Genomic DNA, 26,850 nt, shown 5'->3' with positions numbered 1-26,850 from the left:
GTTCAGCTAACAAGACTCGTGAGTGGTGAAAACGACTTATCTTCATCTAGCAAGAATGGCAAAATGGTCTACTATTACGTTGAATATGGTATACTATGTACTGACGTTGATAAATAAATAAACAACGAAGTGAAGTGCGCCACCCATCGAATTACTCTTTAATCAAGGACCCAAATCCCAGTACAAAACGCCTCACCAAATCCTCTTTTCCACCATATCATATCGAAACACACCCTGGTAATCTCCCTCCACGTTTGTCGCCTTTCTATCGTCTCCCCCCTTCTTCTTCTTCCTCAAACCTTCAGTAGGATCAGCATTGATCCAGCGGCGCTTGTCTTCCGTAACTTCCACCTCTCCAAAGCCTCCCACTCGTATTCCGCTAGCCTTGTAGTTATCCCATTCTGCCTGTCCAGCGGCAACGAGGGCTTCCTTCTGCTTCATCTTGGCGTAGCGGTTGCGGGCGTACTTGAGGAGGACCATTCCAAGGAGGAGTTTAAGGATGAGGAGCACGAGGAAGACGATGAAGAAGACAACTACCATGGTGATGGCTGCAATGACATCGTCTGAGGTCCATCTGTACCAGGGGCGAGAGTTTAATGGATGGTCGTAAGGGTATCCGTAAGTGGCGCGGCCCAGAGAGTCGCGGATAAGAGTATCGAAGCGGTTGAGAGCTGCTATCATGGCGGGAGAGGAGGGCGTTGCGGATGCTTCTGTTAGAGATGTCTGGGTTGATATGGGGAGAGGCATAGGGACGTGGGCTGAGAGGAGCATGTGGTATGTTTGGATGGAGGCGCGGATAAAGAGACAGGATAGAGGGATGACAGCGAGGCCAAGTCTTCTTGTAAGAGCGGGAGCGGTGAAGGCCTGCATTGTGATGATGGATATTAGTATTTTGAGTCTCATATATAAAGCTTAGAGTAGATACTCACATTGGTGTAGTAGTCTTTGCACAAGATGTCGAGAATCCTGTTGTAAAATTTGGGTTTGATGTTGTTAAACTTGGTCACATAAGCATGCTTGATGGTATCTACCAGCATCTCGCTGCCTACAACGATGAGGAATGGCGAAAGAACCTCTCCCGACATGACCCAAGACGGGAGCACGGTAAAACTGTGAGGAAGAATACTTGCCGAGTGTAGAGGCGCCGCTTTGGTGGGAGCGTCATCACTCATACTAGCTCCTGGTACAGAGAGGCCGCCCACCTCGACAATATTGCGCATGCCGATGATGAGCAGCATGACCCAGAGATGGAAGCGCTCTACAATGTCAGCGCAGGTTAGCTGGAACAGACTATCTTTCTCAAAGCGCTTGAAGACTGTGCTTTTGATCTCGACAAATTGGTTGGATAGGAGCAAAGTAAGGAGGGCATTGGAATAGGAGTTGACGGCCACGTTGAGCGTAATAACCTGGTAATACAGGGCCACGGAATGGAGTACGCAGTAAATCAAAGCAAGCACAAACATGCCCAGCGGTAGGAGAATCTTGGACCGGCCGGACGCATTACGGGATAGGGTCTCTGAGCTAAACAGACACTCGAGGATGTCTTGTCCCAGGGCTGATAGTAGTTTATCTCCAACCTCGAGGATGTTGTACACCACGTACAGCTTGATGGCTGACTGCGCGCGGATAAGATGGTACATCCGGCTGGCGTCCAGCTTCATCAGCACAAGAGAGCTACATATGATGACGGCGCCCTGGAGCAAGTCGGCCTTGTGGAAGGACGAGAGATTGGACGGCATGGACTTTGTCCGTCGGTGCCGAAACATGCCCGACTTCGGTCCCGGATTGCTGCGAGCCGGGAGCGACGGAGTCTTGGGCCCGGCAGCATCGCTTGCGCCGCGGGCTCGCGAATCGGTACGGACCCTTACATTGGAACGTTGCCGAATGCCAGGTGATGTGCCGTCCACAGAGACCTCGCTGGCTCTACTACAGCTGCGCGATCGGGCACTGTCGGAGGCATCGCTAATTCTTCGGCCACGGACCGCTCGGGCTCGGCGCCATAAGCGACCGAGGCCGTACCAGACAAACCCAATCAGCCACTTGACTTCCTTAAAGATGACATACATCCACCACTGCACCAAGACGGCAAGGGCCATGGTGAACCTGATGGGGAGAATGGTGAAGGTGTGCAGCCAGGCATCCAGGCAAGCCAGCGCACCAAAGTACAGCGTTCGCTCCAGGAATGGGGGTATTAAGAGGACGTTCTTCAGACGCTCAAACTTGACGGCGTGAGACTCGTACGGGATGTCGTTGGTATAGGACTGGTGGATATATAGAGGGCTTGGACGCTGCTGGGCCAGTTCGAGCTGAAGGTGCGTAGGGATAGACATGGGAGGAAGCGGAATTATGGGCGGGATAGGAGATGGCGGCCGGATACCAGGGCCAGTAGGTTGGACAGGCGCAGGCTGCTGTGATGCAAAAGTTGGTGGTCCAGTCTTGATGGGCGGTGATATCACGCTTCCGTTTGTGCCTGCATTAGCGGCTCCATCCAGGTTGAGGTTCAGCCCCTGAGGCCGTGTCCCGGGAACAAACGACAGTCGCCGCGGCGGTGACGCGGGAGCCTGAATGCCAAGGCCCTGGACATCTCGGGTCGTCGGCGGCGTCGATACGGTCCTATTTGCAGACGCAGAGCGACGCATGGGAGTCCGGGCTTCTCTGGGCAGCCATCCGCTGACAGTCCGGGTCTCTGCCCCCAAGCCATTCGGCCGCTGGAATCCGTCGGCGTAGTGTGGCTCTGGCGGCCTCATCAGAGACTGTCTAATAGCCTCGCGCTCCTGGACAAAGTCTGGCGCTGGCGCAATGGGAAGCGACTTGGGCTCATTGGTCAGCTGCTGCATCTCGGCGGCGCTCAGCTTCTGGACATTGTCGTGGCTTGGAGCTCTCTTGATGGCACCGCTGCCGCTGCGCTGCCTCTGCATGTCGCCGCCAGAGTCTTTTTGCCTGAAGCTGTTGCTGCTCGATCTCCTGCTGATTGCCGGGCTTCCATTCCCGATCTCGTGCCTGTATTCATTCTCTTTATCGTGCCCATTCTTGCTACCATTCATATTTCCTTTTCTGCTCCCATTTGTGCCTCCATATGCATGTCTGTTTCCATTGTGAGCCACCTCGTCTCCCGTCAGCTCAGCCAGACTGGTGGACGAGTTCCTCCTGGTCGGATCCGCAGAGGAAGAGCTGGAAAAGGCCGTCGGCGGCACGGGACTGATGGGGTCTGCGGTCACTGCCATCCCGGCGGAGTTTCTATTGGAACATGCTGCTGCCGATGCTGCTGTACCTGTGGCTCGTTGGGCGTGGCAGCTGTCCTCGTAGACATGCGAAAGCGAAAGAGAAGGGCGAAGAGGTCTGAAGATGGAGATGCAGACGGAGATCGGTCGTTGCTGGTAGTTGAACGTTAAAGGTGGCCAAAAGTGGCTTGCGGCTTAGGCGCTGTGGAGACGCTGCAACAGGCGCTGCCGCTTCGGGCGGTCGCCAAGCCAAGCGCTAATGCTGGGCCGCTAAAGCACCCGTGGATACGGTATGCGTGCCATTGGGGCATCGGTGCGCATCTAGATTTACAGCGGCATTAGAGACAGGCTAGCGTAGGATGCAAATTATATATGGATGTATGATGGCATCGTCAGCATCAAGGAAATAGTATTCAAGGCGCAATAGAGTTTTCTAATTTGGCCATTTCCACGGTCGATGAAGTGAAAAGTGTGAAGATGCCGCCGGTAGATGTAAACACAGTCAAGGAGAGACTCAGCACATTACGCGGATATAAGCAATGGATTCGCAGACCAGTTTTAGTACTTGAGCAACGCAACATAATTCAAACTCATTCATGTACATGTGCCATCATAAAAGCTATTTTACTTTTCCACATCACGCTTCCCCCTTACAAGTGCTCGCCAAACCAAGTCACAGCCTGGAAAAAGGCCTGCTCCTTGGAAAACTTTTCAATCTTGACGCTGGTGTCGCAGCGGACAGCGAAGCCATGCGAGACGCCCGAGTACAGGTTGATCTGGAAGGGCTGGCCCGTCTTGATGAGGATCTCCTCGGACTTGTGGCGCTTCTCGGTAGGGAAGATGGGGTCAGTCTGGGCTGCGGCAATGGACAGAGGGCCGGTGATGGCGGCGAGCTCGTCCTCCTCGACGTTGGTGGGGTGGGCGACGAAGCCGGCGTCGATGCCGCTCTTGTAGTGACGCACAACGTACTAGGAAGAAGACTGGTTAGTATAAACATGCATATGTGATACCTATATGTTGACGCCTGCTCACCTTGGCGCCAAAGCAGTAGCCGACAGCGCCAATCTTCTTGATACCCAGGTCCCGGAGAGCCTTGATGCTCTTCACAATGATGGGGTCGACGGCCGGGGGCGTGTGAGGGTTCTTGCCATCCGAGCCCTCGGTGATCCATTTGACAAAGTCAAAGTCGCCCGGGCGGTTCAGCGACAGCGGGTCGCCGTTGAAGATGTCCGGCATCAGCACGGTATATCCCTGGGCCGCGTAGTTGTCGGCCAGCAGCTTGCTGTTCTGCCAGATGCCAATGACGTCGGGGACGAAGAGAATGCCCTGGCCGTCGCGAGCCTTGTCGGCGGGAGGAGTGGCCAGGTAGGCGTCAATGGTGCCGTCGACCTTGATGAGCTTGCCGGTGGTTTCGCCCCTAGAAGCAATTGGTTAGATTGATGTTGTGTGGATTACATTTTCTCTTCACGTTGTGATTTATGCATGTGCTGTCCACTTGTCGAGCTCATGGTATCGATCGCTTCTTCACTTCTTCACTCGTTCATTCACTTGGCGGGGCAATTCTTCGCATGAGAAAAAAAAAAGAGGAGACGCGGGCCGAGCTGCTGATGCAACCGCCGCCGCATATGAGATCTGACATGAAAAGAAGAGAAAGGAAACGAGAGCAAAAGACAAGATAAAAGCAGAAAGCACAAAACTCACTCGTGGAGGGTTCCAACAACGCAGCACTTTCCAGGAGGGTGAGAGGCCATTTTGGGTATTGTTGAGTTAGTTCGCGCCTCTTAGCGTTGGTCAATTGAGAAGAGAGAAAAAGGTTGTTATTTCAGAGTATAAAAAATAAAACAGCTGAATGGGTGAATGAGGGGTAGATAAAACGCGCGCCTTGCTCGACTATTTCAACCTCCCTCGAGAGCTCTTTCTGAGCGTCGCCGTGGTGGGGCAGCGCAGGCGGAGCAAGGAACAATTGATTGTACAGACGCCGTGACGCAATTCGCGAGCTCCATTTGTCAACAGCCTCATACTGGATTGGGAAATGGTAAGCAACTACACGGAAACCCGTGTAGAAACCCATTCGAAACTCCAGGTGCAGAGGGCACAGACTAGCACTAGGCGGCTTCGGTTGCCGGCATTCACCAGCTCTCTGATTAGTGGCATTACTATTGCTTAGATATAGGCAGATATCCACACTCCCAACCAGGCTAACAACATCCCACTGCCTCTATAACTGCTGCAGTCTGCTTCGAGCCCCGGTCAACTCTTGTGTAAGTCCGAGCTCGTCAACGAAAATCATCTTCACTTCATGTGCTTTAAATCCGAATTCCGAGGATGGCAATGGCATTTTAGGCTGGATCCTACCCGTCTCGGCGCGTCAGCCGGGCAGTGGAGCTGGAGGCTCTTCTGGATTCGATTCACGGCGAGCAATTAATCAGCTGGCATATCGACCAGCGCTAGCTGACATTATCTTTCTTTCTTTTCCTGTCTCGACTTGGCAATTTCTGACAAGACGAGTATGGCATAGTGTTGTGCTTTTGTTTTAGTTGTAGCAATCTGGCATTATTCATTGCTGCTCGGCCATGGCTAAACCCCCAACTTCGTCTACTTTGTTCGGATTCCCTTGGGTTTTCGCTTCTTGAACACCACCGGAGTTATACCGCTTGTCTCCTCTTCCTCTTCGGCTTTTACAATGGCATCTTTCTTGACTCCTTGCTTCAGATCTTGCGTCTCGGCGTCGGGGTCAGCTTTGATAGGGCTATCTTTCTCTTTCGGTAGCTTTGTGTCAGCATCACCACCGCCGTCGACATCTTCTTCCTTCTTCACCCCGTCCCCTTGCTCAGCTGGTTCGGCTTTCAACGGTACCGTCGTACTTAGCAGCGCCTCCAGGCCTTCGTCTTCATCGTCTGGCATGGTCTTGGAGTCGCGGCCCCATCTTCTTGGTTTCTTGAAAAGACTTCTCATGGCTTCCTCCTCTTCTTTCTGGTCTTCTGTCTCTTCGCGCTTCCTGACGCCGGTTGCTTTGGCCTCGATCTTGATTTCGCCGTCTGGCTCTTGCTTTTCTTCTACAACAGTCGTCTTCGTAACTGTCCACTCTCCAGGCATGGCCATCTCTGGTCGGAAATCGCTGGGCATGGAAACTCCCAAGGCAGCCAGCTGCTCCCGCTGGGACTTTAACTGAGAATCCGTCGCTTCTTTCGTCGGTGCTCTTGATCCCGAAGGACCGGCCGAAGATGACCCAACGACGCCATTGAGTCTGTCAATCTCTCGCCGAGCCCTCTCCTTTTCGCGCTCTTCTCTTTCGTGGTTGCGGTGGATGTCTCGTAATGATCGTTTCAAGGCGCCTTGATGCTTTCCCGTAGCCTCGTGGTTCGCTCGCTCGAGTTTCGTATCGCGAACATAGACAGAGCAGTGCTTGCACCAATATTTTGGCGTAGATTTCCAGTATTCCGACATCTTCTCTTGTCGTGGTGTGTGTGGTTGGACAAATGATGCAAGCCGTCGCGTAGAAAGAATCGCTGCGCGCCGACTTTACTAGCCATGCGCGCGCTTATGTAAGTGTTGCCTAGAACGGAACTCTCCTAGCCGCCGCCACATTCTCGTTTATACAAGCATTGTATTTCACATATATAATATCGGCTTCAATTCACAACTCGTTGGATGTAGCGACAAACAATCATGGCCGTCATTTTATTTTCTTATACAATCACCATCAGGCAAATTGGACTAGTACACTTATTTCTTGCGGCTCTTTTACTTTGATGCCTTACTCACCTTTTCCATTCGCCAGGTTAGATCCTCTTGGCCTACCCTACGAAAGCAAAATCCACTTGAAAGAATGTACAATTTATTCAGCATAACTGATTAATAACCTAATCGATCTTCAAAACCCAAGACATCCATCTCTTGTATACTCCTCCTTCCTTCTAAACACCTATACCCATATAATAGAGCATGAGAATACCAATAGTCACCATGATATCGTTACCAAGCCGTGCAGCGCCATTGACTGGAACTTCCGCAGAAGCAGACGGAGAAGGTTTTGGAGCTGCATTGGTACCGGCTGGCGGCGCTTTCGGCTGTCCGTCTGGAAGCTGCGTAACTGGAGGGTCAGATTGCTTATGAGCCCCAGTAGCTGTTGGAACAGCCGCAGGAGGCTTCGTGGGAGCAGCCTCTGAGGGCACCTGGCCACCACCGGGAGAAGCTGGAGATCCTCCATTGCAAGGGGCTTCATGAACTTGCGGCTGCCCATCCCCAATCTGGCAGATTGGAATAGCGTTGCCCGCGTTGTGTTGTGCGTGTGACGGGTCATTCGGGAGACCCTTCACGATGGCGGCGGTATAGACGGCCTTGGTGCTGACAGTGGCATCTCCTCGGCTGTTGCCTTCACCCCATTGAGTGTTCCCGTCGCAAGACATGATAAGAATATCGACTGGTTCGCACTGGGCTGCCCAGTTACGGTCGTACAAGTTGTAAAAGTTCCCGGAGCGACATTGGTAGAAGGTAGTTGAACCACGTAGAGCCAGTAAACCGTTGGAGCACGAAGAGAAGCCGTTTGTGTAGATGGCATCGGGCTGAGTTGGCTCATCGAACTGCAATTGGTAGTTGGACGCAATGTAGCCGGTGCGATTCTTGGCATCTTTAAGAATTCCGCCCTTGAGTGTCAGTAGCAGGGCATCAGGATCGCCGCAAGATCGCTTCTGCTTATTGTATTAGCATAGCTCAAACGAGAGATCGATACAATACCGCCAATGTGATTTGTTACTAACCTCGCTATCTCGTTTGCCGAGCTTGTTAATAGTAACCTCGAATTTGCCATTATAAGACGAGCTGCAGCTTCCCGTAGCGCCATCGTGAGGAGAGGCGCCACTGGCAAGAGCTTCGACAGATGCCGTGAGAATAAAAGCTGCTAATCGAACCCAATTCATTTTGACTACTCAAGTTCGTTGTCAACTTAAGCATACGTATACAACGGCGTTGTTGAGGCAGATATGGCGAGCTTATATATCTTGTACCTACTTTATCTGATCTACCAATTTTTCAAGAATGTGTCTCACCAGGGGGAATAATGACTACATAAGCGTAAAAGATGGTCGCGATATCTTTCTCTTACATACAACACATGGAATGAGGCTTCGAGAATCAGCCACGCTAGAACATTCAAGGAGTGTGTATTATACAGTGAGCCTAGAGAGAGCCTGAGACACATGTATTTATATACAAGACCTGGACATTTCTGACGCCAATTGCCAATTCCATATAAGATCATTTGATGATCCCGCTATTACGACAGCATCTCAGCAGCAAGACACGGTACGGAGAGAGCGCTGGCTTAAGTCAATGATCCACCTTGACGCGACTAGATACTTGGTATATGATGCCAACTTATAGCTATGCTACACCGTGTTTTAGTTAGCATTTGTTTCAGGTGTGAAATTTTTTTGCGTACAGCTCTTCAAGGTTGTAAATAGATCAATATAGTTGATGCGTAGAAAACTCTGATACTGCGGGCGTTTGGGGAAACCAGCAGAGAATTTTTTCTACAAAGCTAATCATTTTTTTTCACGAAAATTACAAGCAAGAAAATTTTCCACAGACTCTTGTGAAGACTCCCGATGGGAATTGAAAACCGTTCAGCCGATTGTCTTGAGACGCATACGCGTCCCTAAGAAGGGCTGGGCGTCACGGACTGAATCGCAATGTCTCACTCTGCCCTTAACCCCTCGCAAAAACACATTGTGGCGAAAGGTTTGCGTTTGTTGAGCTGAGCATTTTGAATTAATTTCCTCGTGAATGGTGGCATAGTGGATTTGTTCTTGTCGATTATGGGCGATATGGCAGATGAGGATACAAGTGGATTTATTATATGGAAGTATTACAGCTCGCGAGTGTACCACCAGATTGAAAGCAAGCATGAAGTTGTAACAAGCGGAGAATGACGAATACTGATGAGCATTACTACTACAAATATAAGGAGGTAGTATAGCAGATGTGTCAGAGGCAGTAGAAACGAACCAAATTCTTGGGCAACTACATAAAGACACCAAGAGCCCGTCCCTGGTGCCGAATAATAAATACAGAACTTCAGCATTGCCTATTTCAAGTAAACTCTCTCTGCTCTCATCACAAGTGATCAACACCTCAAGTAAGCTGTCATTGAGCTGGAAACCACAAGACCGGCCAGAAAGGCAGTCGTATCCATGGTACTACACAAGAGACCGACATCGTCCCTAACTCTCTTTCTGAGAGTTGGAACTGTAGCAAAGTTGCCGATAGCCTCAAGGATAGCTATAAGCATCTGCGTTATTAAGACTGGATCGGACGCGTTTCGAAGCTCTGTAATAACTCTTCCCACTGCGTCAAATCATGGAAAGTCGGTTTATGCTGCCGATGCCCAACTCCAAAAGCGAGGGTAGCACTATCTCCTACATTGTCGAAGCGTCCGATTTGGCCTCATGCTAAATCGATCACAGTACACTACCCGCCTCATACTGGCCACGCCTCAAGCTGTAGGCAACAGACGAAAAGGATCTTCTCAACAAGTAGCCACACAACAGCGTCATCCTCATCAATATATTGCTACCGTCCATCGTTTTGCTTCAGACAGGCGGGGTGTCAATTGGCCAATATATATAAGACCTGACCTCCAAGGTTTCTCAAGACAAGCAGCGTCTATTGAAATCGTGCAAAGGCGTCAACAATTGCGGTAGTAACGTCATGTGAACAACGCAATCCGTCCATCGTGTCATCGACAAAAGTGAAAAGGGAGAAAGGTGTGCAAAAAAGATCAAATATGTATAAGGCTGTCGCGAGGGGCAACGACCTGACCCCCAAGCCTTTTCCAAGGCAAGCAGAGTCTCTTGAGTCCATTCAAGATGGTCAAGAAATTGCAGGATAATGTCGAGTAACGCAGTGTAAGGATCATGGCCAGTGGGCTTTGAATCTAGTCCGTTCGTTCATCTTTCATCTGTAGAGAGTCTTGTCGACGGTTGAAGATGATAGATTGACTTGCGGTTGACTTGGTGAACGAAAGTGGATGGTATGCCTCAGTCATGATAGATGCGCTCAAGGTACGGCGAGGGTGTCTGCTGCTTGTTTCGCGTAAGTAAATGTGATGCGGGAGTGAGAGAAGAGAAGAGACGAGAAGAGAAGAAAAGAGAGGCTGCCCAGGTACATGCAGTGAATGCATTTCAGCGGGCCCGCTATCGGTAGCTCCCACGGTAGTGCGATACTTAATTCAGTGGGGCGTGGGGGTGCTGTGCTGGCCATCAGAGGCGCAAAATCCCCGAGACCGCAGCGTGGGAGCGACGAGAGACTCGCCTGTAATGAGAGCACTGACGCGGTAGACTGTTGTGTGCTGATTGCGTGTATTCCTCTCAGTTTTTCTTTTTATTTGGTACTATCGTATTTTTCCTACTTGATAATATTTTGTGTGTTAAAATATCTAAATATTTTTTTGTGTAGACTGGCCGCCTTGTTAATCCGCAAATGGGGTGCCAAATAACGACTGGAAGCTTGAGTATTGGATAGCAGTTCTTTCTATGACTATATAAGTGATATCAGCCTGCAATACACACACATATATATGTACATGTATAACTAGCAAAATAAATCGCTATTTACATACGACGGCAAGGGGCTGGCATTGGCATTATTCCTGGACAGTATTTGGCTGCATCTTGCACAAGATGGGTGGCAGTCGAGGATCCGAAATTCTGCAAAGGCAATTTTGAGTTGGCTTCAACACTCGACCAAAGAACTTCTGGAATCCATAGACTTGAAACAAGTCCGAAAATCGAGTGTCCGAATTCTTCTCTCATAAAAGCAGTGCCTGGAAGCAGCTGGCAGGCAACGGCCGACAACTGCCAGCCGCCAGCTTCAGGCAGAAGATGACTGACGTACCCTTCCTATTGATTCCGTGAATTTCTCAAAAACTTGGATGAAACTTCTCTCATTTGGCGCGTTCACGATTACTCTCGACATTCCCCTTTTTCATCGGAACACCATCCTGTTGAGTCAAACCGCTCTTAGCAACAAGCAAACAAGGCAGACAACTTGACCTAAGACGCAAGATGACTAGCGACATGGCTGATGTCGAAGAATACATGGCGTCGAAAGATCAAGCCGGCTTAATGCTGGAGTGTCGAGAGTTTGAGGCTCCCTACGCAATGGCACGACAGACAACCCCCCCTCCTGATATCGTCATTACATTGACGCACATAATGACCAGAATGCAAGCGATTGCAGTCGTTGAGCCGTTAGTGTACCGCATCTAGAGAGAGCTGTGGCAAAATGCGCTGAATGACGAACTCGTATCTAAATTGACAGAGGAGACGGTTGCGGTCTTGCCTCTATCCTCTAAGGCTTGGCTCGCTACGTGGGCCAGACAGGCAGGCAAACCGATAATTCTCGAGCGACTAGAAAAGTTTGCTGAGGATCGAGAAGTGTACCAATGGACGGAAACTCAAAGACGTCCAGGCCTAGCGTTGTGGTCGACAACGTCCCCAGCTGTAACAATTCTGGACGACTTGTTCGAACTGGCTGAAGTCCCAGACCTGAATAGGGAAATGGCGAGACGAAAATTGAAGGCAATGACTGCATCGCTTCGTCACTATATTTTCAAGATGGAGGAACGCATGTATTTGAGGGCTAAAGCAGAAGCCATGAAAGGTATAAACGGTCTTCAGGATACCATCAAGCTTGCTATGGCCAACTCTACGGACGGCATTCAGGATACCATCAAGCTTTCTATCAAAGAAGAAATGCAAAGCTTTCAACAAGGCAATGAGAAAGGTACCACCAAGCGTACGCATGAAGAGGCCTTCAGCGACCCTGATTCCCATTCTGGGGAACCAAGCGAACCAGCGCAAGATGGGACGCAGTCTACGAAAGGACACCCAGGCCTGAAATCACGACTCGGTTGGAGATAACCCATTGGGGAAAGCCAGTCATAGAGGAATGCACAAGACGAACTCATTGCTTTACTTTGCTTTGCACAATAAAACGGACAGACGGCGAACTGGAATGGTATGGGCACAAAAGGCGTTGAAAGTCAACGAGTCGAGGTCATAAAGGAACCAATGAACACGGAAGCGCTCAAGACAACCGGCGTCTATATATTACGTTCATTTGGTGTTGACACGACATGGATAAATGGAAATACTAGGAGAAATATGGGATTAAATCGCTTGGTGCAAACAGCACAGATGAATTGCAACGCATAGCCAATAGTACCGAAATTGATCGACGAGGATAATTGATCTCTCTCCCTCTCTCCCTCTCTCCTTTTTTCCCTTTTTGGCGCGCTGAAAGACGCACCTTGTACGCGGGTCTTAGGATAAGGCCAGTAGAGACAGTAGAGACAGTAGAGACAGTAGAGATAGTAGATATAGACAGTAAAGTTTTGCAGCATAATCCTGTATTCTCGCAGTCTATAGATAATTGACTACATGAATTTCATGGCGAATACCGCGTTTCCTCTGCAGCCACGCAGGTATACCTCTGTGAATGTTTTACAGTCTCGGAGACGAACTCAAAAACGCTACCTCAATATCCCAGATCGCCGTACACAGCTAAGCACAAAGTATCTCAGTCGAACTATGACGGCAAATTAGGCGTCCGTATGTGCGCTGTCGACTTCTGCTACCTCTGCTACTTCTGCTACCTCTGCTACTTCTACTACTTCTACTACTTCTACTACTTCTTCTACTTCTACTACTTCTACTACTTCTACTACTTCTACTACTTCTACTACTTCTACTACTTCTACTACTTTACTTCTACTACTTCTACTACTTCTACTACTTCTACTACTTCTACTACTTCTACTACTTCTACTACTTCTACTACTTCTACTACTTCTACTACTTCTACTACTTCTACTACTTCTACTACTTCTACTACTTCTACTACTTCTACTACTTCTACTACTTCTACTACTTCTACTACTTCTACTACTTCTACTACTTCTACTACTTCCCCAACCATCAACCATACAAACGGTGATCAGACCAGCAGGGACCACATGCAAGACGATTTGCGCCAACATTTGCCGAACGAGCCTCTTCTGCTGTCGATATCCTACGATAATCAAGACCTTGCCCAAGTGAAGAGGTGGAATAGGTGTGCTTTCTGCTTTGTCTTCGCATGACCTTTGCCATTCAAGATAGGCAGGCATTGAGAACAGAGGGGCACGCCGAATAACGTGAACCGCGAGTTCAACAACGTACCGAGCGTTCGTTGTGTTCATGTATGATGTTCCGACGTTTTCCCAGACGCCATCCTTCACGTCCACGAAAATCATGGCAGCTTGTGGCTGGGCATCCTGTCTATAGCTGGCTTCGCACTCCTCATGTACCCAGATGTGCATTTCTCTAGTATACCTAGAGCGTTGATGGGCAACGGTTAATTTTTCCGGATAGAAATACTCCATCGGCGATTGGACAACATCAGTGGGCACGATAATTCACGCGCAGGACGAAGTCGATTTGTCCGGCTGCTTCTATCCGTTGCAATAAAGAGCGCTTGCGCTGTTTGGGAAATAGCACACGATATTCCCTGTCTTCCTCGGCAATTGCCATGGGGCCGAACTGCTTGGTATCACCGATAAAGATTGTCGGCGTCTGGGGGAAGTGAGAGAAGGTCAGCGTAGTCATAGCCTCTGTGAGACGACCGGCTTCATCCACAACAATGAAAGTAGGAGCCCAATCCTCATGATTGTACATCATCTCCAAAGAGACTGGTGTACCCGCAACGATTTGAGTTCGTTCGAGGAACAAAGATAACAGACGTCGTCCTTCAGCGCGGATTTCTTTCAAGTTGAGCTGGTATGCCGCAGGATCTGTAACATGCTGATTCCAGTATCTAATCATAACTGAGAATTCATCAGGATTCTCACGAACAATCTTCTGGGTTTGTTCTGACAAAGAGTACTCATCGAGGGCAGGATTACGCTCACTGTAGCAGTCTGTCTTGAAGTTATTGAGTCAGGACACAGCTTGTCGTTCGGTCTCTGTTGTCGCACCGTCGAGGGAGAGCAATTCTGGTGGACTGTGTGGTGCTACCATGTTGCTTAATTCATGATTATGTGGATAAATGCGGACGATACATATGGATGGCATCCTTTGTTTGAGTCGACTCACTGCATCGTCAACATGCTTTTCTAATACGCCTATTCTGCAACTGTGTTTATAATGGGTACCCTGTAATAGTTAACGCGCACAAGAAAAGCAAAAGCAAATTTCTCTGCTGTTGAGTTCTTAAATAATAGTCTAATGATTTTACACTTCATGAAAAATTTCTATCCATGATGAGAAATCGTTGGTCTCTGGATTTACTGCCACCAAAGCAATATGCTCAAGGAGCGTCAATCTACCAAGTGGTTCAAAACACGTAGCCATATGACAACCTTTGTAAGCCGTGCTGTTGCTGTCACATGTCATAACAGTACTGGGCTAATAGATATAATTAGAACATATCCGTGTGAAGTCAGCCGTGTTGACGAGCAATATGTCGTTGGGCGTATGCGCCAAGAGAATGCAATGCGACCCATTCGTCACAAATGTAGAAGCAGGTGACAAGTTACTGCATCTAGAATCATTGATAAGGCTAACAGATTTAATAAATGCTTGATATGGGAAATGCAACCGTTGCAGCGGAAGTTAATTAACGTGATCGGATCAACTTTTATCGCCGCCGCTTGTTCATTGTGTATAGTCTCAGTTTGTAAGCAAATGACACAGACTGCTATATGTATTTATCTTTTACTATATTAGCATTCTTTAATATCTCAATATCCTTCCTAGGTATAGCATCACTGACGAGAAAAAAAAAATACACTTCTACCTATATAAGTTCTAGGCCATGTTGCGGCAATTGCGTCACATTCCCCCTGCTATTGCTGGATCAAGCACGGCTGTTTCGGTTCGGTAAAAGCAATCAACTCGCCGTCAATCATAGTAGGGTCTCTGTCATTACTTATTAATATGACAATGGTATCATCAGACCCGATCGAAGCGCAACCCCGGAACTTCATCCCGATTTGGAAGGTCGTTTATCTCCATGATAAACATCCGTTTCTTGGCCTCCCGATATTGCGGGCGTCTAAGCAAATTTTGGCATGCGGATGCCAACCAAGGCTTATGCGCTGCACGTTAAGCTTACATGTATAGTTACATTTAGACTCAAGTATTCCCCGCTGCTAGTGATATGAAGATAATGTTATAGAGCGCCGTGCCCGCCGTTAAAAGGATTCCGAATTGCCTAGTCCCGAGAAAGCAGTTGGATACAGACGCCTACTGTGAAATGTCGCCAACTAGTGACTACTAGACTTCCTATCTTGCTTTCAAATCGATACAATGACTAACAGGTAGATTACTTGTAGTGCGATGCAGATGAACTTTTGCTGTCCGCGTACTTATGCAGATTGCACTCACTGTTACATCGCCCAAGGCTCGCGATATCAGAGTTGCTGTATTTATACAAATTCGTTGATAAGACAGTCATCCTGCCTTGATTTGTTCACGAGACTCAAATCTTAAGCGGCTTTCAAGCTTCGTTGCTGATCGCTCATTCGTTTTTAAGCCAGACCTTGCGGGCCAGTTGCCATGGACTTTTGTCGACCCTAATTGGCTTGGCATGCGGATTCCGATGCCTACAAAAGTTCTTGCTAAAGCTCTCAGTGTTGATAGCATCGTTCGAAAGACACCTTCCTTTTCGCTTTTGTTATTGCGCAGAATGGAGTCGCTAAGACGGTTTTCAGAGCGAGAACCAACTTTATTCGACCATTTGACCGTTGCATCGGGATTTGTAGTCCGAAAGGGAAGTTCAGATGAAACATCTCAATTGACGAACAGTATATCGTTGTTGAGCATTATGAACATAAAAGGGACAGATGGAATCTCACATTCCAGGAGATTTGGCAGGCTGCTCAACCAGGTCAATCACTTGGTCTCAGTTGTGGTACTTCTCAAATTTGTTTCCCTCTTGGCTTCTTAAAGACTACCATCATGAAGTCAGCCATTCTTCTTGGCCTCACTGGCCTTGCTGCTAATGTGAATGCCCATCCCGCTAAGCAGCCAGAGACTGGTAACAGCCTGGCTAAGCGTGGCGTTGATATTAGCAAGTATCACTTGCCTAGTCTCTCTCAGTACACGCCTTCATCAAACATCGAACAAGAGGCCTCCCTACAGGCTCTGTCTTACAAACGCAACTACGTGGATACAGCCACACGAGCTGTCAAGAAGGCTGCCCCTAAGTCTGAATTCCGCGTCGTGGATGACCACTACATCGATGTTGACGGCATTGGTCACGTCCACTTTAAGCAGACAGCACACGGCATTGACATTGACAACGCTGACTTCAAGGTTAACGTGAGTGAGAGGCTGGAACAACTTGTCAAAGAGACCATGAGCTTACAAACATTTGTGAACCTAGATTGGCAAAGATGGCAGAGTCTTCTCTCACGGAAACAGTTTTTTTTCTGGAAAACTTCCCCAAGAGAGTCCCCTGAGGAAGCGTGACTTCTCAGACCCCACAAATGCCCTCAAGGGTGCTATTGACATTCTTGGTCTCCCAGTTCAAGCTAATGGTGTCACCGCCGAGGCTCAAGAAGGTACTGAGAAGTACACTTTGAAGGGCACAACCGGAGCTGTCAGCGATCCTAAAGCCCACCTTGTTTATCTCGTCAAAGGAGACGGAACTCTAGCTCTGACTTGGCGAGTCGAGACCGATGTCATGGACAACTGGCTTCTCACATACATCGACGCAAAGACCAACGAAGAGATTCACGGTGTTGTAGACTACGTCTCTGACTTTGCTACCTTTCAGGTTTACCCTTGGGGCCTCAATGACCCCACCGAGGGAGACCGTAAAGTTCTGACTGACCCGTGGAGAGTTGATGCCTCCCCCTTCACATGGCTAGGAGACGGAGCCACGAATTACAGCGTAACTCGGGGAAACAATGCAATTTCGCAGGATAACCCATCAGGAGGAGATAGTTATCTCAATAATCATCGCCCATCCAGCTCGACTAGGGACTTTCAATACCCCTTTTCGCTCACTCAGACCAACCCCACAGATTATAGAGACGCTGCCATCACCCAGCTCTTTTACACAGTCAACAAGTACCATGATCTGCTCTATGTCCTAGGTTTTAACGAAGTGGCTGGAAATTTCCAAACTAATAACAATGGAAAGGGTGGAAAGCAGAATGACCAAGTCATTGTTAACGCACAGGACGGTTCGGGTACGCTTGCATGATCTGAGAATTTGGATGAACCTATCCATAAAAAGTAAAAATTCAACTTACTGACGAGAATTAGGCACAAATAACGCAAACTTTGCTACACCAGCCGATGGAAGCAATGGCCGTATGAGGATGTATATCTGGACTACTGCCAGCCCTAAGCGAGATGGCGACTTTGAGGCGGGCATTATCATCCACGAATATACTCACGGATGTAAGTCTCTCTCACTGTACCTTCATACATCTTCCTTCTGACTCAGGCGGTTAAAACAGTGTCTACCCGTCTCACCGGCGGCCCTGCCAACTCTGGATGCCTTTCTGGCGTTGAGGCCGGCGGCATGGGCGAAGGCTGGGGTGATTTCTTTGCCACCGCTATCCGCTTGAAGGCCGGCGACACTCGCAGCAAGGACTATCCTATGGGAGTCTGGGCCGATAACAACGTCAAGGGTATCCGCCAGTATCCCTACTCAACCAGCCTCACCACCAACCCGCTCACTTACAAGTCTGTCAACACTCAAAATGAGGTCCACTCGGCTGGTACTACATGGGTACGTTGAGTGATAAAATTTGCAATTTTTTCTTTGTCTTTTTTCTCTCCTTTCTTTTTTTCCAAACATCTATTTCATTTCAACGGATGCATTTCTGCGTGGAGCTAAAACGTCATGTTCAATTGCTAATCTAAATTTCTTCCTCTCCTTAGGCCACGATTTTGTACGAAGTTCTCTGGAATCTCATTGATAAATACGGCAAAAATGACGCCGATTTCCCTACCTTTGACAGCCAAGGAGTTCCCACCGACGGCAAGTATCTTGCGCTGAAACTCGTCCTCAACGGAATGGCTCTGCAGCCCTGCACACCAACCTTTGTCTCTGCCCGTGATGCCATCTTGGATGCTGATCGTTCTTTGACCGGCGGAGAGAATCTTTGCGAATTATGGACCGCATTCGCCAAGAGAGGTCTTGGATCAGGCGCCAAATATTCCTCTTCATCGCGGAAGGAGAGCTACACTATCCCATCTGGCGTCTGCTAAATGCTCATTGGAAGTGAAAAGGGTTAAATAGTTAGAGAGTGGACATTGGGAAAGATGCTTTGCTGGAAAAGAGCAACTGGTGCACTCGCATATAGGCAAACAGATTTGCATAGTCTTATCATTGTAAATGAAGTAAATGAAGTAAAATTAACGCATACATATACTCCCATCGCACTGTTATGACTTCATGATGCACTTAGGGGGCGTATTACTATTCAGCGAAACAAAGCAGTAGACATGGAAATAGTTGACATAGCATACATAGTAGATATAGTATTACTTGTTGAATGGACACAACAGTGCCAGAGACAAGGTGGATATACGTAACTGCTCAACAGGTTCATTGTTTGTAAGAACAGTTTCAAATGTACTTCAATGGGTCAATATGCGTCATACACTTTGCTTTCTGTGGATCTGTACCTAAATACCGTCGAAAGTTCTTTTTCAACAGTCAATACACAGCGACATACAAAATTAGCCCGGATCATACTTTTACACACCAGACCTAGTAACAGTAAACAAACAATTAGACTACACCGGAGCAACGCATAATTAAATCACGCCTATACTTTAAAAGAATGACTAATGGTGGTTTAAATCTATATTCCTATAATAGTACTATATTCCAATACCAAGTCAAACATATATCGCGAGACACGCGTTAATCGGCATAACCGTAGATCGCTCCCGTATGGAGTCTTATAATCGCACAAAGTACTCCAATAACAACAGTTGACCACTTAGATGCCATATTCTGTGGACTCAGGGCTCTCCCTCTCATCTAATTTTCTCTTCAGTCTCGAGCTTGGCAGCGAGCTTCTCCCGGCTAGCGTGGCCTTCAATTGCCAATTGAGCAGAGTCTCTTTGGGTTTGGTGTCGAGAGATGCCGCCTCCTCGGTGTTGTCATGGCTGTTAGATTCCATGGCGGGAGTAGAGTGTGTGGTCATATTTGACATTGATGATGTGAAGGTCGTACAGTAGCTTGACGAAAACTACCAAGATGCAAATGGATATTTGTATGACAGCTTCGCAGAGTGAAAAGAAAATAGGAGAGGGAATTCTCTCGCCAGGGATGTGAACCTTTCCCATTGTTGATTCGCTTCTGAATGACTTATTCGTTTGTGTTTGGTATCGTGAAGACTTTATGGTGTGTAGCTTGTAAACGTCTCTTGAATGTGTTGAATATGGGCAATGCACTCTGAAGTGAGAATAGCTGGTATCAGAGAGAGTTGGAACGGCAATGATGTGTGAGCTGGTAAAGGGGGAATCAAAACATTTAAATAAACAAAGGATGTGCTCGGTAAAGCATGAACGCCGAATTAGCTTTTGGATAAGGCATCATCAAGTCATTCTTCGCAGAGATTGAATTACACTTTGTTTCGAAAAAAGGAGAAAATTAACGTATTGTGGAAAAGCATCGTAAAAGTGGCGATGCGGCTGTTGATAAATACCCTATATGTGAGCACAAGCCTTGCCCCGCATCTTTTTTTACACCTCAAGCAAACTCTCACAAAGTTTCCATCAACTCAATTCAACTGTCCATCCATGGGTGCGGCCGTAGTTTTGGCCCCGGGCCGTCCAGCCTCAGACTTGAAGTCTCGCAAAAGCGTATTCCTCGCAGGACCAACAAATCCCACTGGGGAGGCTGACTGGAGAGAAACGCTCACCGAGGCATTGATCGAGCTACCCATCGTGATATATAACCCCAAGCGCAGCGACTGGGATTCGACTTGGAAGGAAGATTTTTCAGACAGCCGCTGGGCGGAGCAAGTGGAGTGGGAGCTTGGGATGCAAGACAAGGCAGACATTGTTGTTGTCTTCTTTCATAAAGCCACTCCAGCGCCAATTAGTCTCTTAGAGTTGGGTCTGTGTGTTCGATCTGGAAAGGCAATTGTGTGTGCTCAGGATGGATACTCCAAGAGAGGGAATGTGGAGGCGGTTTGTAGGCGATATGGGGCCAAGTTTATGGCCTCTGAAGAGGATCTGAAGGATGCTGTGATGGAGAGGCTGAAGGGGCTTATTGCTGGGTGAGGTAGCATTTGCTTGCCGTTGGTACTGAAGAGAGTACGTTGGCTCGCCCAATTGGCTTTAGGATCAAGCTTCGAGGCGCAAATTCATATATCAGGCGCCATCGTTGCCATAGCAAGCATCGCATCTTAATGTTACGCGAGGCATCTTGACTCATAATGGCTGTATAGCATCCATTTTTTAAAAAAGCCTCGGTTAGCTATCAATGATAGTTCCGGCTCAATATTTACTCTCCTACGTGTGCAAACAATGAGCGTCTGGCAAGTCAACAAGATAGTCGATGCCTGGTTGGTATTAGCCAAGGCGAATTCCCTTCACCCTTAGTAATGGTTGGCCGTGACCGGGTCAAAAGTAGACATACAACATGACTGACAAGGGTATAAAATTGTTCAAATATATATAAGACCGCCAGCCAAGATATCTCTCAAGATCTAGCAAAATTATCCGTATTATGCAACATTAACAACAAGTAAAAAAGGCCCAAAATATCACTTCGCTTCTGCTGTCCCGGACACAGGCTCTATACTGGCCTTTCCACCCGCCGCCGCCGCCGCTACTGCCGTCTTCTTCCCCTTCAGCTTCTGAATAAAGGCCGCCACCTTGTCCTTCATGGCCGTGCGGGGAACTTCATTCGCACCGACCATGCGCCTAACGATGATGTTGTATATGCCTCCAAATGCAAGCGCAACAGTGGTCGAAGTGAAGATGATGACGTTATACGGCATGCTGAAATCGGGAGTGGGGAGATAGAGCAGTAGACTCGTGGTGCGGATGTTCATGGCTTTGGGCTCCAGGGTGGTGATGACCGCAGCGGCGACGTCGAAGCCACGGTTAGCATCGGGAGGATACTCTGTGTATCGGAGAATGGATCTTTCAAAGTCGTATGTGAGGAAAACGGTGCAGCGAGGAGGGATGCTAAGGAGGAGCTCCAGCTGTGTGCCACGAGCGCGATCCAGGGCAGGGCGATAGTAAATCTCCTTGATTAGATCGGCGGAGGAATTCGTGTTAGGTGATGAGGCTGAGATGCGAGCAGAAAGAGTGTGTAGGTAGATGCGCATAAACCAGGGGAGTGATTCCATGTAGACAAATTCAACTGAATCATCGCCTGGGTTGGTGAGGATAGCTTGTACACCGCCGTGCTCCTGTCCGTGGCCAGTAAAGCTGCGGTCAGCGTAGAGCACAGGCGTTTCGGGCTTGACAATGCCCAGGGGGGCAGCTTCTCCTCCTTCGCTAGGAAACTCAGACTTGGTCAACACAAGGGTGAATTCCTTGTCTTGCTCAATGTGGTAGCACCGCAAAGAATCGTTGTTAGGATACCTAATCTCATGGGCGCCTTGTGAAGCAAACAAGTCTCGAGTTGGCGGAAGGTGAACACAGACTGGGGGAACCTCATCGTCGGTCAGGGGACAGGTTCCCTTCATAGTTCGTCCAAAGATCTGAGATAGTGTCCAATCTTGGCCACGAAGGTGGTCAATCGGGTAGCAAGCATCGTCTGGCTGGTGGTACGGCTTCGTAGTGTCGCAGATCAAGTCGTGGCCAGGAGGTGGTCGTGGAATAGGGTTATCTGGAGAATCGAACGTTAGATACGAAATGTTCTGAAGGTGGGCAGATAGACATACCGTGAGGTCGCTTGGATCGATCAACGTCCAATACCATGTCAACTGTCTGTTCCAGCTGGAGCACGCACTCGCCCTCGGACGGGCAGATGGGCCGGACATCGATGGCCATGCTCTGGAACGACGCATCAAAGAGCTTGTGTCCATCCAGCAGGCTCGCAATTCCAGCCTTGCCCTTGCACGGCAGCATCTTCAAAAAGGGCGTCAAGTTCTCTGTGCAAACCACTTCGTGCGGCAAGACGCCATGTAGTAGCCTGGTATTCGCAAGTGTTGTGTTGGGATGATCTCCCTCGGGCTGGAACGACACAACAGGCCGGATTGTCCTCGTTCCGTCAATGAAGTTCAGACTGGCGCAGAAAAGGCCAGAAAGCGCATTGGTCAGGGTCAGCCACTTCTCGTCTGCCTCTTCGTCCGTCTCAGCATCCAGCCACGCCCACAATTCCACTCCAGTGCCGCCCTCTTTCGTGCCGTCCCATGGTCGAGTTCCCCAGCTCTCTGCATCCCATCTGCCCAGCGTGAACCGTAAGTGAAGCTCTCGTGTGCCCGCGTACTGCAGGATCTGTCCCAGCGATCTCGGGAAGAGGCGGAAATTCTGTGCCTCAAAGTCTGCGATGGAGGTGTTGGCTCGGAAGTTGAAGCTCGCGAGGAGCGCCGATAGAGGCAGCGGCCGTAGATTCAGCTGCTCATGGTACTCGGTCGCGGATACCAGCGCGCTTGGTATGAGCAGCGGCAGAAACGATAAAAGAGAGCGCATTGTGCCGAGAAAGGACAGAAAATAAAGAGAAAAGGAAGGGATACTCGAGTCGCTGGCGCGATTCGGGCGAGATTCACATCTCTCGAAACGAATTCTTGATATTGCCAGATTGGAGTAGCGGGTACGTACCACGAGTTGAGCTCTACTAGCCACACACACACACTGCCCGCCATCATGCCGCTGAATGCATGCGCCACAGCAGCTTTTAACGGTTCGTACAGGCGATTCCCCCGCGCAAATCATAGCGGTGCCAGGGGCAGCTTAGGCTTAAAACGTCTCCACCCGCGGCATCTGCAAACCACCAGCCACAGGCCGATCCGTCATCTCGAACTCGGAAAAATACACTTCTACCATCTGCTTCGATACCACAACTCCAACCCATCAGCCCTATCCACTCCAACAACCCCTCAGCCACTGCGCCGTCCCACACTCCTCCTCCCCAGCCAGAGCACTGTCATCATGGCCGCCGAACAAAGAAAGCTGCTCGAGCAGCTCATGGGCGCGTCCGCCTCCTCGCGCGCCCAGCAGCTCTCGCTCAACGACCCCAAAGTCTGCCGGTCCTACATCGCCGGCACGTGTCCGCACGACCTCTTCACCAACACCAAGCAGGACCTCGGGCCGTGTCCCAAGGTGCACGCCGAGGCCCTCAAGACCGAGTACGAGGGGCTGTCTGAGCGGGAGAAGCACAAGTACGGCTTCGAGTACGACTACATGCGCGATCTGCAAAAGTACATCGACGAGTGCAATCGCAGGATAGATGCGGCGCAGAGGCGCTTAGAGAAGACGCCCGATGAGATTCGACAGACGAACGCTTTGGTGAGTCCTTTCTCTCTCGCCTTTCACCTCAATTGGGATATACCTATATGCACATGCCTATATACAAACCGTGAGAGACGCACTTCAGCTAACCATATTCTCCTCGCAGCTCAAAACGATATCCGACCTCACATCGTCCATCAACAGCGGCCTCCTCGAAGTCGAAATCCTCGGCTCCCTCGGCGAAGTCTCCCGCGCACAAGACGAGCTCTTCCGCGTCCGCCAAGCCGCCCAGCAGAAAGCCGAGCGCGAGAAGGAGCTCAAGGCCTTATCAGACACCTCCGGCCCCTCGGGCCACCAGAAGCTGCAGGTCTGCGACGTCTGCGGCGCCTATCTTAGTAGACTGGACAACGATCGCCGACTGGCAGACCACTTTTACGGAAAGATGCATCTGGGATATGCGCAAATGCGTAAGACGTACGACGCGTTCCCGAAGGAGATGAAGGGCCGGTCACGGCCGGCTATGGACGATGATGGGCCCGGCGGAGGTGGTCCTAGGGGACCCAGAGGTCCTGGAGGATACAGAAGCGGGAGGGGAGGGAGAGGGTATCGCGGAGGGTGGTAAAATATCCTGTTACGGGATGATAAAAATTATTTTGCATTACAGCTCGGCGTCTGGGAAGCTTTTTGTGTCAGTCAACTACAAACGGACGATAATCAGGGTACCTCTTAGTGTTTAGTGTTTTATTATTGGTAGGACGAGAAAAAGATCGTACATAGAATCCGGAATACAGAGTCATATACCCCTTTAAAACATCGGCCAAATGCGCTTCAATTTTTGCCATCTTTCTATCTACCGATGTATTACGCTGAGAGCAACAAACTAACAGGACTATTAATATCAAGAAAGGTGGTATCCTTGCCCCAGTAGTATATATAATTTTTTTCCCCTTCCTGTCCTCCAACATCATAAGAATAAAGCCCGAAGAGGCCGCTGATACTTTCAAGAGAAAAGTGATAATGGGTAACAAAACCCGAGTATCCTCTTGTAATCGATACTGCCTGTCCTCCCATTCTTGCTAGCGTTTTCGCCTGCGTCTCAATCTCTTATTCCCAACCTATGATTGAGACTGATTCAAAGCATCAAGAGCTTCCATCTCATCATCCCACCTTCCGCCAGGCGCAACAGAGGGTAAAGGCGGAGGAGGGGCCTTAGCCGCCTGCGCCATGGTGGGTTTTGACTGTGCATTGCTGCTCTGTTCTGTATCCGCCTTCGTGTTGTTATTGTTGTTATTCTTTCCAGCAGGAAGGGCGGGGAAGTCGTCGACGGCAGGGATTTCTTGTTTCGCTGCACGAGCATCGTTGACTGGTCCATCATAACCGCCTCGGCCTCGACCCCGACCTCTGCCGTTGCCACCTCTCCCACGATCTCCCCGCCCTCGGCCACGGTAGCGGTCATCGAGGAAGCGGTCGACATCCGGAGATTCCTCATCTCGAGCGAATCGGCTTCCACCCAGACCTCGGCTCTTGGTTCCCCTGACACCGCCGTTTGCGCCGCGAAAGCCCCTTCTTGCCTCTTCCTCCGCCAGGGCCTCTTTGCCTTCGTCCCAGCTGCCATCTTTGATGTTCATAGCCTTGAGCTTCCTCTCGCGATTCTTGGCCCGCTCATCCTCTAACTTACGTCTATCCTCCTCGCCACGTTTCCTTCTCTCTGCCTCCTCTGCTCTTCTTTTGCGCGCCTCCTCCATTCCTCGCGCGTATGCCTCGGCGTGCTGCTTCTCGTCTTGTTCTGCCATCTCAAACTTGCGCGCCTTCTCTGCTGACAGCAATTTCATTTTCTCCATCTTAGCAGCCAATTCATTTTCTGTAAGCTTCTGTCGCGGGTTAGAGCCAGACTTGGCGCGTGCGTCGGCGCTGACGGCGGTGTTTTGCGGCGGAGATATTCGCTGCGGTCTCTCCTTGGGAGTAGCGCTTGCATTAGAGGGAGGAGGAGGAGACTGTGCCTGAGCCTGAGTAGAAGTCTCGTCCGGGGTTTCAGCTACGGGAGCCTTGGCTTCAGCCTGTGGAGGAGCCTGTTCGGGAGCTGGCGCGGGACGTTTCGCAGGAGCTTGCTTCGGCGCTTGCTTCGGTGCTTGCTTCGGTGCTTGCTTCGGCGCTCGTGTAGGAGCCTTTGCTGGTGCGGGAGAAGGCTTGGGAGAAGGGTTATCAGCGAAGCGCGAAGATGAAAGGCCCTTGGAGGGCTTCTTGCTTTTGGCAGCAGCAGGCGCGGGAGCTGGCGACGGCTTTGAGGACGGAGGAGTTTGACTCTGCCGAGATGGTGCAGCGGACGTTGGAGCCTGAGCTGGCGCTGGGTCCGGAACTGGTGTGGCAGCTGGCTCAGGCTGCGTGTAAGGCGGGATATAAGGCTCTTCTGTGATCAGGACGGCTTCAGACTCGACCGGCTCGAAGTCGTCGTAGAACAGATCGTCGTCCGTCCGGCCCCCAAATTGGTCATCCATGGCGCCGAGTATTGGGGATAAAAGTATTCAAAAATAGAATTCGCAAGATATATGAAGCAAATATCGAAGCAAATATCGAAGCAAGGTGACGAGCAAAAGCCGCGCGAGTCGAGGCAGCGCCAGAGACAAAGAAAAGAAACCACGAATTAAAATCAAGCAGGTATGCGACAGAAAGGCTGCAAAGAGAAAGCGATGCCCCGCCACAGAGTGTGGGGTGTGGGGCTCAGCTCCAGGCGCATCTGCAGCTCACAGTTTGCGCTACTTTTCAGGCGCAAGGAACCGTGTGGCGTTTGTGGCGAAGGCGGACGGCAAGGTGCAAGAGAGACTCTCGAATCATGTACTACCTCTTACCTGTCCAGCATCATTGCTGGACTGTTTGCCTGGATCAACCAATTCAGGTTTTCAGATTATAGGGCTGTTTCTCAAGTTTCGCATTGATACATTTAGTACAGTATGTGGAGCATTGACCTTTAGCTATACGCGTACTGCTTCTCGTTTCTATTCATAATCTTGTTAAAGTAGCAGTCCTGAACTGATTCTCTGCGTGTCTTATACAAGTCAATCAGAAGCAATACGCACTTGGCAGCATACATTCATTTTGATTCATTCCTTTCCCAGCATAATCATCTCAGTTTGCGCAATACAGCTTTCTTTGACTCATAATCAGAGGCCCCAGTCTCTTCAATCCGTGATAGGGTATGCGCCCCAGAG

The 26,850-nt window shown here is 49.5% G+C and overlaps 12 protein-coding genes across 12 annotated transcripts; 4 read left to right on the top strand and 8 right to left on the bottom strand.

The window, feature by feature from the left end:
* Positions 1–49: 49 nt before the first annotated feature.
* Positions 50–3,369, bottom strand: TrAFT101_006591 (uncharacterized protein). The gene is made up of 2 exons (XM_024900629.2): positions 930–3,369; positions 50–864 (listed from the first exon to the last, which is right to left on the bottom strand). Exons 1-2 carry the CDS (start codon positions 3,222–3,224, stop codon positions 193–195), a joined length of 2,967 nt encoding a protein of 988 aa, XP_024758254.2. The 5' UTR covers positions 3,225–3,369; the 3' UTR covers positions 50–192.
* Positions 3,370–3,871: 502 nt separating this feature from the next.
* TrAFT101_006590 (uncharacterized protein) lies at positions 3,872–4,972 on the bottom strand (the record flags this gene model as incomplete). Its single annotated transcript, XM_024910027.2, has 3 exons — positions 3,872–4,189; positions 4,254–4,638; positions 4,923–4,972. The coding sequence occupies 3 exons, from the start codon at positions 4,970–4,972 to the stop codon at positions 3,872–3,874; spliced, it is 753 nt and encodes a 250-aa protein (XP_024758253.1).
* An 844-nt stretch (positions 4,973–5,816) lies between these two features.
* On the bottom strand, positions 5,817–6,668 carry TrAFT101_006589 (uncharacterized protein; the record flags this gene model as incomplete). Its single annotated transcript, XM_024902662.2, has 1 exon — positions 5,817–6,668. One exon carries the CDS (start codon positions 6,666–6,668, stop codon positions 5,817–5,819), a length of 852 nt encoding a protein of 283 aa, XP_024758252.2.
* Positions 6,669–6,859: 191 nt separating this feature from the next.
* On the bottom strand, positions 6,860–8,158 carry TrAFT101_006588 (uncharacterized protein). The gene is made up of 2 exons (XM_024904156.2): positions 7,982–8,158; positions 6,860–7,912 (listed from the first exon to the last, which is right to left on the bottom strand). The coding sequence occupies exons 1-2, from the start codon at positions 8,138–8,140 to the stop codon at positions 7,139–7,141; spliced, it is 933 nt and encodes a 310-aa protein (XP_024758251.2). The 5' UTR covers positions 8,141–8,158; the 3' UTR covers positions 6,860–7,138.
* Positions 8,159–11,284: 3,126 nt separating this feature from the next.
* TrAFT101_006587 (uncharacterized protein) lies at positions 11,285–12,142 on the top strand (the record flags this gene model as incomplete). Its single annotated transcript, XM_066127814.1, has 2 exons — positions 11,285–11,469; positions 11,599–12,142. The coding sequence occupies 2 exons, from the start codon at positions 11,285–11,287 to the stop codon at positions 12,140–12,142; spliced, it is 729 nt and encodes a 242-aa protein (XP_065983927.1).
* Positions 12,143–13,660: 1,518 nt separating this feature from the next.
* On the bottom strand, positions 13,661–14,278 carry TrAFT101_006586 (uncharacterized protein; the record flags this gene model as incomplete). The annotated part of the gene is made up of 2 exons (XM_024906880.1): positions 13,661–14,178; positions 14,236–14,278. 2 exons carry the CDS (start codon positions 14,276–14,278, stop codon positions 13,661–13,663), a joined length of 561 nt encoding a protein of 186 aa, XP_024758247.1.
* Positions 14,279–15,848: 1,570 nt separating this feature from the next.
* On the top strand, positions 15,849–16,208 carry TrAFT101_006585 (uncharacterized protein; the record flags this gene model as incomplete). Its single annotated transcript, XM_066127813.1, has 1 exon — positions 15,849–16,208. One exon carries the CDS (start codon positions 15,849–15,851, stop codon positions 16,206–16,208), a length of 360 nt encoding a protein of 119 aa, XP_065983926.1.
* An 11-nt stretch (positions 16,209–16,219) lies between these two features.
* TrAFT101_006584 (uncharacterized protein) lies at positions 16,220–18,487 on the top strand (the record flags this gene model as incomplete). Its single annotated transcript, XM_024900673.1, has 5 exons — positions 16,220–16,582; positions 16,647–17,457; positions 17,534–17,671; positions 17,731–18,005; positions 18,158–18,487. The coding sequence occupies 5 exons, from the start codon at positions 16,220–16,222 to the stop codon at positions 18,485–18,487; spliced, it is 1,917 nt and encodes a 638-aa protein (XP_024758246.1).
* A 740-nt stretch (positions 18,488–19,227) lies between these two features.
* TrAFT101_006583 (uncharacterized protein) lies at positions 19,228–19,410 on the bottom strand (the record flags this gene model as incomplete). Its single annotated transcript, XM_066127812.1, has 1 exon — positions 19,228–19,410. One exon carries the CDS (start codon positions 19,408–19,410, stop codon positions 19,228–19,230), a length of 183 nt encoding a protein of 60 aa, XP_065983925.1.
* Positions 19,411–21,003: 1,593 nt separating this feature from the next.
* TrAFT101_006582 (uncharacterized protein) lies at positions 21,004–22,885 on the bottom strand (the record flags this gene model as incomplete). The annotated part of the gene is made up of 2 exons (XM_024900648.1): positions 21,004–22,079; positions 22,135–22,885. The coding sequence occupies 2 exons, from the start codon at positions 22,883–22,885 to the stop codon at positions 21,004–21,006; spliced, it is 1,827 nt and encodes a 608-aa protein (XP_024758244.1).
* A 365-nt stretch (positions 22,886–23,250) lies between these two features.
* Positions 23,251–24,453, top strand: TrAFT101_006581 (uncharacterized protein). The gene is made up of 2 exons (XM_024900733.2): positions 23,251–23,701; positions 23,811–24,453. The coding sequence occupies exons 1-2, from the start codon at positions 23,345–23,347 to the stop codon at positions 24,264–24,266; spliced, it is 813 nt and encodes a 270-aa protein (XP_024758243.1). The 5' UTR covers positions 23,251–23,344; the 3' UTR covers positions 24,267–24,453.
* On the bottom strand, positions 24,444–26,262 carry TrAFT101_006580 (uncharacterized protein). Its single transcript, XM_024908491.2, has one exon. The coding sequence runs from the start codon at positions 26,137–26,139 to the stop codon at positions 24,760–24,762; it is 1,380 nt and encodes a 459-aa protein (XP_024758242.1). The 5' UTR covers positions 26,140–26,262; the 3' UTR covers positions 24,444–24,759.
* Positions 26,263–26,850: the final 588 nt, after the last annotated feature.

Source organism: Trichoderma asperellum, chromosome 4 (assembly GCF_020647865.1).
Source record: "Trichoderma asperellum chromosome 4, complete sequence".
Taxonomy (NCBI): domain Eukaryota; kingdom Fungi; phylum Ascomycota; class Sordariomycetes; order Hypocreales; family Hypocreaceae; genus Trichoderma; species Trichoderma asperellum.
The sequence above is the reverse complement of the archived record's forward strand: the minus strand, read 5'-3'. Positions and strand labels throughout refer to the sequence as shown.